Here is a 12,172-nt window from a genome sequence, read left to right as displayed (position 1 = left end):
ACCTAGCACTTTTCTTTAACGTCCTTAAGTTGGATGGTCCTTTTCTTAAGCTTCCTCTCTCCTTAGTGCATCCTCCAATAGGTACACCTCTAGCTCCTTTGGGGGCTTGTAGCCATGATACTTCTTTACTCTATGTCCATTCACCTTTAAAGTTGCTTCACTCTTGGGATCAAACAACTCCACCACTCCATATGGCTTTATCTCCTTCACATTGAAAGGTCCTTCCCATCTAGAGCAGAGCTTGCCAGGCATAAATCGGAGCCTTGAGTTGTAGAGGAGGACTTCATCACCTTCTTGAAAGTCCTTCTTCCGAATGTGATGGTCATGAAATGCTTTAGTCTTCTCTTTATAGATCCGGGCATTCTCATATGACTCGTTCCTCAAACACTCAAGATCCTCTAGTTGTAACTTCCTAGCTTCACCCGCCTTGGCTAAATCCATGTTGCACTGCTTTACCGCCCAATAGGCTCGATGCTCAATCTCCACCGGAAGGTGGCATGCCTTACCATAGACGATTCGGAAGGGACTCATCCTTATCGGAGTCTTGTAGGCCGTTCTATACGCCCATAGTGCATCTCCTAACCGGAGGCTCCAATCCTTTCTTTGTGGATTGACCACTTTCTCCAAAATCCTCTTAATTTCTCGGTTGGACACTTCCGCTTGTCCATTTGTTTGCGGATGATAAGTAGTAGCAACCTTATGTGATACTCCATAGCGCTTGATCAATGCTTCTACCTTCCTGTTACAAAAATGGGATCCTTGGTCGCTCATGATTGCTCGTGGCGACCCATAACGGCACACAATGTGATTCCTAATAAAAGAAACAACGACATTGGCGTCGTCAAGGCGGGTAGGTATGGCCTCTACCCACTTTGACACGTAGTCAACCGCTAACAGAATATACAGATACCCACTAGAGTTGGAAAATGGTCCCATAAAGTCAATGCCCATACATCAAATATCTCACAGAACAACATAGGTTGCTGAGGCATTTCATCCCTTTGGGATGTGTTTCCCAACCTCTGACACTGATGGCAAGACACGCATAACCGGTTAGCATCCTTGAATAAGGTTGGCCACCAGAATCCACAATCCAACACTTTTTTAGCGGTCCTTTGTGGGCCAAAGTGGCCTCTACATTCAGACGAATGGCAAGCTTCAAGAATTGGTTGGATTTCAGATTCCGAGATACATCTTCGAATTACTTGGTCCACGCCTCTCTTCCACAAGTGAGGGACATCCCAAATATAGTATTTGGAATCACTCCTCAACTTGTCCCTTTGGTTTTTCGAAAAGTTGGGAGGGAAGATTTTCGCAACCAAGTAGTTCGTCATTGGGGCAAACCAAGGAAAGCTATCCGACACAGCATGCAAACTATCCAATGGGAATGAGTCATTGATCGGAAATGGATCAAATTTTAAATTCTCAATGCGGCTTAAATGATCCGCAACCAGGTTTTGAGATCTACTCCGATCCCTAATCTCAATGTTGAATTCTTGCAAAAGCAAGATCCAACGTATGAGTCTAGGCTTTGACTCATTCTTTGTCAACAAGTATTTTAAAGCTGCATGATCCGTGTATATCACTATCTTTGACCCTAGCAAATAATATCTGAATTTATCTAAAGCATGAACAATAGCTAAGAGTTCTTTTTCAGTAGTGGTATAGTTGGATTGTGTTGCATCTAGTGTCTTAGAAGAGTAAGCAATGACATAAGGGAGTTTACCATCGCGCTGTGCGAGCGCGGCACCTACAGCATGGTTCGACGCATCGCACATTATCTCAAATGGCAACGTCCAGTTGGGGCCTCACACAATTGGTGCCATGGTAAGAACTCTCCTTAGCTCTTCAAAAACTTTCACACATTCATCAAACTCAAAATCCACATCTTTTTGGAGTAGGCGCGACAATGGCAAAGCAATCTTGCTGAAATCCTTGATAAAGCGCCTATAGAATCCTGCATGTCCCAAAAACGAGCAGACCTCCCTCACAGATGAGGGGTGAGGTAAAGTGGTGATAACATCGACCTTGGCCGGGTCTACAGAAATGCCTTTATGAGATACTACATGTCCTAACATTATGCCTTGTCGTACCATGAAGTGACATTTTTCAAAATTTAAGACAAGGTTAGTGTCAACACATCTAGCTAAGACCTTGGCCAAGTTCTCCAGACAACAATCAAATGAAGTACCGTAAACGCTGAAATCATCCATAAACACTTCCAGACAATTCTCCATTAGATCGGAGAAGACACTCGTCATGCACCGCTGAAAGGTAGCGGGTGCGTTACATAGTCCAAATGGCATCCTTTTATAGGTAAAGGTGCCAAACGGACAAGTAAACGTGGTCTTCTCCTGATCTTCAGGAGCAATATGTATCTGGAAGTAGCCAGTAAATCCATCAAGAAAGCAGTAGTGAGATTTACCTGCCAAGCGGTCTAGCATCTGATCGATGAAGGGCAAGGGGTAATGGTCCTTCCGTGTAGCGGTGTTCAGTCTTCTGTAGTCAATGCATACTCGCCACGCATTTTGTACTCTTTTAGTGACCATTTCATCGTCGTCCTTCTTGACTGTTGTGATGCTCGACTTCTTGGGGACAACCTGAACGGGGCTCACCCACTCACTGTCTGATATTGGGTATATGATACCCGCATCCAATAATCTGGTGACCTCTTTCTTCACTACATCGAGGATGGTCGGGTTGAGCCTTCTTTGTGGTTGCCTAACCGGCCTAGCTCCATCTTGGAGAAATATCCGATGCATGCACTTGCGGGGGTCAATTCCCACAATATCTGCTAGGCTCCATCCTATTACTTTCTTGTACTTTCTTAGAACATCTAGGAGCTTTTCTTCTTCTTCACTTGAAAGCTTACTAGCAATAATGACCGAAAACTTTTGGTTGTCCTCTAAGAAAGCATACTTCAAATGAGATGGAAAGGGCTTCAGTTCACTTTTTGCCTCAAGCTGAGGTTCCTTTTCATCAAGCTCATGGAGTTTATTCTTGACAACTTTCTCATGTTTATCCTCTTGGTCATCCGTCTCCTCAACAATAGGGTAGCACAACTTGTCATGGTCTTCTTCTTGCAATTCCGCTACCACTTCATCAATTACATCACATCGGAGCACGGAATGTTCTTCGGGAGGATGTTTCATGGCTTCCTCTAAATTGAACTTGATAGTCTTGTCTCCAACAATAATGTCTCCAATTCTCCTATCCTATCTTTGTGTGTACACAAGTCTTTCAAAAACTTTGCATACTTTGGAATTTGTTGAATAGAATCAAGAAGAGGTATGATTACCTCAACCTTCTTGAACATTTGAAGCATGTTCAAATCAAATTCCGGTATTTTCTTCGCCTTCTTCACCATGGAAAGGAATGGAATAGGAATGGACTCATCCACTATAGCTTTCCTCTTGGGTTCCTTGAGGTTTACTCCTTCTTCCTCATGCCTTTTGTCTACCACCTCCTCTTCATGTGTAGCTTCAACAACCATTTCTTCCTCATGAATGTCTCCCATGACACTTGGAGGTTGATGGACGTAAATATTCTCATGCCGGTTAGAAACTAGTGATAAATCCGATCATGAGTATAGTCTAACCAACACACGAATACCGCATCAAACAATTCTAAAATCTATGACCGAGAGTATTGATCCCGGGTCGTTCTCCCTAGGAATTGCTTTAGAATGTGCATCATTGATTAGGAAAGCTTTTATGGTTTTGAGAGTTGGCGCAAGAATTCAAACTAGCAAGGTAGTCAACAATTAATTGAAATAAAAGCCTTGGCCAAGGGTGAGCATTGGAAGTTCCATCATTATAGTCTCCTTCAATTATGATAAGAATTGATTGTTGCTTCACTTAGTTAACCCCCTAACAATGGAGGAAAGTCAAATGAGAGTAACTAACTTGAGTCACAAGTCATAGTCTCACCCTAGGAAAGTCTAACTTTAGTGCACTCCAAGTCAATTAGCAATTCTCAATTCATAATCTATAATTGATATCAACTATTCAAGTGTCTCCAATAACTCAACCTCTAAGCCAAGTGAGAGAAATCTACTCCATAGCTAAGGTTGTCATTATCACAAACAGTTGGTAGGCAATTATAGAAAACATGATGTAATTGAGAGAAAAGAATTGAATCAAAGCTATCTAATCCAAACAATCATGAACAATCAAACAATTGAATGAAACCTCAATTCATTAATCCAAATTCAAAGTAACAAAGCATACCAAATCTAGATCTAAGGAATTGAATCAAAAGAACATCAATTAAGAGTAGAAGAAAAGTAGATCCACACTTGTAGCCAAACAAAAAGTTAATTATCAATATATCTCACCAAGAATTCCAAGGAAACTTGCAATGGAGGATGAAAATCTAGAGAGAAGTTGGAGCTTCTCTCTCTAGAAATAAAATGTAACTAACTTCCTAAAAATCTAGAATTATGACTAACTGTCCTAACACTCCTAATCCTTGGTCTTCTTAAGCTTTTCCCTCCAAAATCTGCTCCAAAATAGGGCCTAGGAACCCCCTGAAATCACTGGGCACGTGTTTTATTTAAAAAATCATGTGCGCACATCGACGCGTACGCGCACTGCATGCGTACGCATCCTTGGGCTCTTTTGCGATCTGCGCGCAGGCGTACGGTGCGCGCGAGCGTCATAAGGGATATGGACCAGCCATATAGGCGCGCCGGCTTCTCACTCGGCTCCACTGCACTGGCTCTGGATGAACGTATCCACGCGTACGCGCACTGTGCATGTGCGCGTGCATGTCCAAACTTCCATTCTTTAATTTGTTTCATGCTCCTTCCACTCATGCATACTTCCTTCATTCCTCTTGGCCATTTTTGCCCTATAACTTTTGAAATCACTTAACAAAAGGATCAAGGCATTTAATGGTAATAGAGGAGGATTACAATATCTCAATTTTGATGCAAAAGAAGCATATTTTTATCTATGAGGTAAAATAGAAAAGAGACACGAAATCATGCAGTTTTATATAAATAAGTGTGGAAGATCGTTGATAAAATCCTTAGATTCTATGCATGATAAACCCTAAAAACGGGGTTTATCAACCTCCCCACAGTTAAAGTTTAGCATGCCCTCATGCTAAGGGAAAGCAAAGGATCAAAGGACTACAAGAACGTAGGGCTCATGTGATGCAATCTGCCTACATGAATGCACTACGGTGTATACTACTATCTCCTTGGCCAAGAGCAATTCAATCTTCCTAGAATATACATATGTATATGCACATAGGGCAAGATGATGGGCAATATATGAACTCTACCAATTCTAGTTATCAAAGTAAAATATGCATAACTTGTATGAAGAACGCTCGCGAGAGCCGGGAACAAGGAGTTGGGCTTCGAACCCCTCACCGGAAGTATTTGCACTCTATTTGCTTGGTGTATAGGGTTGATCACTCAATCCTCCCCTACTTCATGCTTTTTTCCAAAATTTGTTTTTCTTCTAACAATAAACATATATTCCATGCATGCATGCAAGTATCATGGGGTCTTTTCTTTAAGTTGTAATGGGGCTAGGGTCAAGGTAAGGATGCATAATTGGTCAAGTGAGCTTGAAATTTGAATATTTGATGAGCTTAAACTTCTCACCTAACCTATGACCTCTTATACAATATTAAAGCTACCCTAACTATCCATTCTTTCACTTTTAACATACTCATGCATTTTCTTTTCATTTCTCAGCACTTGTGCATTGATCTTTATTGAACTTTACTTTGGGGCATTTTGTCCCCTTTTTTTTTTCTTTTCTTGATTTTCTATTTTTTTCTTTTCTTTTGTTTTGCTCATCATTTTTTTCATTTTATTTTTTTTTCAATGCATAAGGTCTTCACATTTAATCAATACATGAGCATGTACCCAATTCCCAATATTTACAATGAAAATACAAAATTATCCTTTTTCTCAACCAATGCCCCAAAACTTTCCACACTTGAATGTTACACACACTAGCCTAAGCTAATCAAAGATCCAAATTAAGAACTTTTATTGTTTTCCACTTTAAGGATTGTAATGTGCTAAATTAAGAACAAAGTGGGTTAAACGTAGGTTCAAATTTGGCTAACAAAGGAAGATAAGAGGTAAGGCTATTTGGGTAAGTGAGTTAATTGAAACGATGGCCTCAATCATATAAATGCATGAATACAAGGAATAATGGACATATATAATTAAACAAATCAAATATCACAATCGTAGGAGGAGAACAATTGCACACAAAAAGGGGAAATAAGTGGTTATAAGATGTAACCACACCATTAGGCTCAAAACTCGCTTGCTTGTGCTCTTAGCTCAAATTCTAATTCCATGTTCCAAAATACATCCTCCAAACAAGCTAAGCATCAAAAGATTTTCAAATTTCAAAATTAGTAGGGTCGCCCTAAAATTCTAGTTTTCTAGGGGAGAAGTCATTGCTCTAACCAAGTGGATTTATTAAGAGATACTGATAGGCAAAAGATGCCAAAAATGAAAGACCTAGTATGCAATCTACTCTAGTTAAAAAGAGGTTCAAGAACTTTATTCGGGTGTTACCTATGAAGACCGGTCGGCCGACCGACCTCCCCACACTTAGAAGTTGGCACGGTCCTCCGTGCCTTGAGTGAGGCGTAGTGGTTGATCGGCTTTCGAGTGTCCATCCACTTCTTCATCGTCGCTCTCTTCATTATCGGTGCCGGTGGACGTGGAAATTCCCGGTTCTTCCATAGGTGGTGCTAGGCAACTTAGAAGCTTCTTGACAAAAGCGTAACGGCGTTGGGAGCACGTAGTGGGCTAGAATTTGGGCCCATGCTTGAGCCTCTCTGGTGAGAAAACGTGCGTCAATGCCCTTGGGCCGGGGCCTCATCCTTCCTCGAATCCAGAATGATTTGGGTATGGCAATGACCTTAAGGATAGCATCCCAATCAAACGCATATTCGTACCGTGCCGACAAAATCTCTTGATAGGCATCAACCCCTTCCGCTAACGGTCCGGTCTTAAGCACATTTTGAATGGCCTCCTCTGTGACGGGAACTTGCCTTCGGCGCACCAATACCGATGTAAGGGACGGGGAGTGGTAGTTGGTGTAAAATTCAACCACCCATGACAAGTTCGCCTCCCGTGGCTTCCTCAATAGGAATTCCCATTGCCGCCATTCGATACGGGGCATAATGAGCGATATGACATGAATCAGAGGGGTTAGAAGGGGCTTCGCATGATAGTTCCTCGGCTTGATCAAGGGATAGACAAGTTCACAATAGCGGTTGGGGAACTCGTTCGGATCCCTCGCCGGATTGTCTTTTTCTAAAACATCAATGTTAGCAACGCTCCTAGTTTTGGTGAGGAGGGGCTTAGCTCGCGGGCCTCGGTGTGCTTTGCCAGTAGACCGTGATGGTGCTTTCTTGGGCGCCTTGCCATTGTCTCTTTTGAGCACCATCCTAGAAAGGAAGGAAAGGTGGTGAAATTAAGCTTAAAGAGGTGCCAAGAAAGAATAATCATGCAAGTGATAAAGCACAAAAGAATAAATGGCTTAGATACATGACAGCTACAACATGTAACTAAGGCAATAATGAAGATCATAGCTAGTCACTAGCATGTGATACATGAGTGGTATAGGCATGCAAACAAGAAGCATGAGAAGCACACACTCTTAACATCAACAACAAGAAGTAAGAAAAATAGGGGATGAGAATGTAGAAATGAAGCAAGAAATGTAGTAAGCTCAATGCATAATTGAACAAACAAGTGAATGAGAAAGAACACCAAAATAGAGAATACTTAGTCAAAATAATTCCAAGGAGTCATATGGGTCTTTCATCAAACACTTGGTGTGCATCCCTTTATGAAAAAAATCTTAGAGAAGAGTGACAATGTAGCATCCCATAAAGCATCATCAATCATCATATCACACCACTAAATACAAAAGAAAGCAAGTAAATCAAACAAACTCAACAATGCAAGAGTAAGCTCCACTTAGAACACCCATGAGAAAATGAAAAGAAATAAGGAAAGAAAATGCAACAAACAAAGAGAACATGAATGCAACTACTTAAGAAAAAGAGTAAGAGCATGTAACTAAGGGAATGGAAAAAGGGAAAAGGAAACAAAAATTAGAAATGAGGAGTACCTTGAGAGGGAGAAGAGGAGATAGGGTATGGAGGTGAGAGAAAGGTTAGTGAAGAAGAAGAGAGGGAAGAGAGAAAAGAGAGGTGTGGGTCCGCCGGAGGTGGTGGTTGTCACTAGTGGTGGCAGAGAAGAGGAGGTGAGGGGAGAGGTGAAGAAGAGGGGTGGTGGTAAGAAGAAAGAAAGAAAGGGAAGGAGAAAGGCATACTCTAATTCAATTGGTCCGCGAAACCGACGCGCGCGCGCCATGCACGCGTGCGCGTGCATGGGCAAAATCAGTAAGGGCGCAGACGCGCACGATGCGCGTGTGCGTGAAGTAGCGAAAGGTGAGTGTGCGCGCGAGCGCCATGTGCGCATGCGCGTGCATATGTGTTGTGCCCTCAGCACATGTTGGGCACAACTCTGGCCCAACTCTCGGGAAAATAGACCAGAAAATAAAATTTGGTGAGCGACGCGGACACGCACGGTGCGCTGACGCGTCGATTGGCATTATGGTCGAGGTACGCGTAAGTTCAGTTGCGCCAGTAGCATGAAATTGGCCCAACCATGGCCCAACTCTCTGGACGATGGCCCAAGATCGCAAAACGCAGTGGTGACGCGTACGTGGCTAGTGCGTGCACGCGTGCTTTTGCGCGAATTGCCATGGACGCGTACGCGTCTCATGCCCGCACGCGTGATGTTAGTTATGCCCAGGGCCCAAAGATGGCCCAGAATTTGCACAACTCTCTGGTAAATGGCCCAGGAGTTGCGAAAGCCTAGGAACGCATACGTGCACAGTGTGCATACGCGTGCTCCCCCTTTTTTTGTTGAATGAATAGAAAAATGCCTAATTGTCATGTGTCCACAGGCCAAACAAGCCAAAGAAGTCAAGAACACCGAAAATCAATGCAAGACCTAAAGAGAGGTGTTCTTCCACCACACAATCAAGTCATTCATAGAGAATTCAATGCAAGGCTTTATGTGTAAAATATCCTAGGTATTTACAATTAAAACTAATCAAAGAAGACTATAGCGAAGCAATCACAAACCAGTTAAGAGTTTAAAAGCTATATACAAAAAGGGTAGAAAGGATAGATCTCACCATGGTGGGGTGTCTCCCACCTAGCACTTTTGTGTAATGTCCTTAAGTTGGACTTTCACTTGTTCATTGCTCTTTGCCAAGAGGTGCATCTTCCAAAAGGAATACCTCAATCTCTTTGTTGCTCTTCATTTGTTCACCATGATACAACTTGAGACGGTGCCCATTGACCTTAAAGATATCCGAACTTGAGGGATGGCACAAATGGTAAACCCCATAGGGTTCCGCCTTCACTACTTGATATGGGCCTTCCCATTTTGACCTTAGTTTACCGGGCAACAATCTCAATCTAGAATTGTAAAGAAGGACAAGATCACTGGCCTTGAATTCTTTGCCTCTTATGTTCCTATCATGGATGGCTTTCATTTTTTCCTTGTAAAGTCTAGAGTTCTCATAAGCTTCAAGTCTCAAACATTCCAACTCCGCTAATTGTAGCTTCCTCTCAATTCCGGCTCCACCCAAACTCGGATTACACTCCTTGATGGCCCAATACGCCTTGTGCTCTATTTCCACCGGCAAATGGCAAGCTTTGCCGTACACCAACCGAAAGGGGCTCATGCCAATTGGCGTTTTGTAGGCCGTTCGGTAGGTCCATAATGCATCGGTGAGCTTGGCACTCCAATCTTTCCTATTGGGTTTCACAATCCTTTCTAAGATACGTTTGATCTCCCGATTGGAAACCTCGGCTTGGCCGTTTGTTTGTGGGTGGTAGGCCGTGGCTACTTTATGCATGATGCCATATTTTCTCATTAGTCCGTCCATTCTTTTGTTGCAAAAATGTGAACCTTGGTCGCTCACGATTGCTCGTGGCGACCCAAATCTACAAATGATATTATTTCTCACAAAAGAAAGGACCACATTAGCATCATCCGTCTGGGTGGGTATTGCTTTCACCTATTTGGACACATAATCAACGTCGAGTAGAATGTAGAGGAAACCATTAGAATTTGGGAATGGCCCCATGAAGTCAGTTCCCCACACGTCAAAAATCTCACAAAATAGCATAGTTTGTTGGGGAATTTCATCCTTCTTAGAGATATTGCCAAATCTAATGCATTGAGAACAAGATTTACAAAAATGAGAAGAGTCCTTGAAAAGAGTTGGCCACCAAAAGCCACAATCTAGGATTTTCCTTGCCGTTCTTTGAGGTCCAAAATGGCCTCCTCCTTCGGAGGAGTGGCAAGCTTCCAAGATTGAGTGGAATTCTATTTGTGGAATGCACCTCCGAATTACTTGATCTGCCCCACATCTCCAAAGGTATGGGTCATCCCACGCATAGTATTTGGATTCGGTTTTTAGCTTATCCCTTTGATGTTTGGAGAGGTTAGGAGGGAAGGAGCGAGATACTAAGTAATTGGCGATTGGTGCATACCAAGGAATGGTTTCCGAGATTGCATGCAAGCTGATAAACCACTATTTTATGGTTTATCTTGTGCTTAATTGAGTGGATTTTATCAACTCTTTACCTACTTATTCATACTATTTTCATGGTTTTACATTTGCCTTCCTAATTATGTGCTTTAATTGAAAACATGCTTCTTTGGCCTTTATATTGCCAATATTAATCCTCTCTTATCACCATTAGATGCCTTGATATGTGTGTCAAGTGATTTCAGAGATTACAGGGCAGGAATGGCTCGAAGGATGGAAAGGAAGCATGCAAAAGTGGAAGGAATACAAGAAGTTGGAGAAATTACTAAGCTGTCCAGCCTGACCTCTCCGCACTCAAATGGCTATAACTTTAGCTAAAGAGGTCCAAATGACACGGTTCCAGTTGCGTTGGAAAGCTAACGTCTGGGGCTTCGATTTGATATATAATATATCATAGTTGCCCTGACGCTAGGTGATGCGGTCGCGTAATCCATGCGGACGCGTCGCAGTGGCGAAAAATCAGCGTGGCAGATTTCTTCTCCAGCGATTTCTGGGCTATTTTCGACCTAGTTTGTGGTCCGGAAAACACAGATTAGAGGATATAAAGTGGGGGAATGCATCCATTCATAAACATAAGCTTTCATATTCACAATTTTAGAATTTAGATGTAGTTTTTTGAGAGAGAGGTTCTCTCCTCTCTCTTAGGATTAGGATTTAGGATTTCTCTTAGTTTTAGGAGTGCCTCTCAATCCCAGGTTCAATGTTCTTTTTCTTTATTTTTCTAATTTAATTTATGAACTCTTCCATATTATATTTGATATCTTTATTAGTGCTAATTGAGGTATTTCAGAATTATGATTGCTTTCTTTTATTTATTATATAAATAATTTGAATTTTTCCCTTTTGGCTTTGGTTGAGTCATTGGAGACACTTGAGTTATCAAACTCATTGTTGACTGAAAATTAGAATTCTTCAAGAATTAATTCGAGTTCCAATAACTCTAGCCTTTCCCAAGGAAAGACTAGGACCTAAGGAATAAAAATTAATTCATCCACTTAACTTACCTTCATAGTTAGAGGTTAACAAAGTGGGAGAAAAATCCAATTCTTATTACAATTGATAAGGATAACTAGGATAGGACTTCCAGTTCTTCATACCTTGCCAAGAGATTTTATTATTGTTAATTTATTTTACTTGTTATTTAAATATACCTGTGCCCATTGCCCAAACTCCAAAACCCCAATTTACAAACTCATAACCAATAATAAGAACATACCTCCCTGCAATTCCTTGAGAAGACGACCCGAGGTTTGAATACTTCGGTTATCAATTTATTTAGGAGTTTGTTACTTGTGACAATGGTGCACGGAATTGTGATCTCCAGGCTCGAACAAATCCTGGTAATGGCTCCAAAGCTTGGTGCCCTAATCTTAATTCATAATTGTCACAACTTCGATACAACTAACCAGCAAGTGCACTGGGTCGTCCAAGTAATACCTTACGTGAGTAAGGGTCGAATCCCACGGAGATTGTTGGTATGAAGCAAGCTATGGTCACCTTGTAGATCTCAGTCAGGCAGATATAAAATAGTTATGTGGTTTTCG

At 41.8% G+C, this 12,172-nt stretch overlaps 1 protein-coding gene across 1 annotated transcript; it reads right to left on the bottom strand.

Moving 5' to 3' along the window:
• Positions 9,112-9,755, bottom strand: LOC107627113. Its single transcript, XM_016329975.1, has 2 exons — positions 9,338-9,755; positions 9,112-9,125 (listed from the first exon to the last, which is right to left on the bottom strand). Exons 1-2 carry the CDS (start codon positions 9,753-9,755, stop codon positions 9,112-9,114), a joined length of 432 nt encoding a protein of 143 aa, XP_016185461.1.

This window comes from Arachis ipaensis, chromosome B02 (genome assembly GCF_000816755.2).
Source record: "Arachis ipaensis cultivar K30076 chromosome B02, Araip1.1, whole genome shotgun sequence".
NCBI lineage: Eukaryota > Viridiplantae > Streptophyta > Magnoliopsida > Fabales > Fabaceae > Arachis > Arachis ipaensis.
This window is presented reverse-complemented; position numbering and strand designations above follow the sequence as displayed.

Bases quoted from the DNA above. Each gene is read 5' to 3' on its own strand.
- LOC107627113 (XM_016329975.1), bottom strand. From the start codon at position 9,755: ATGAGCCCCTTTCGGTTGGTGTACGGCAAAGCTTGCCATTTGCCGGTG.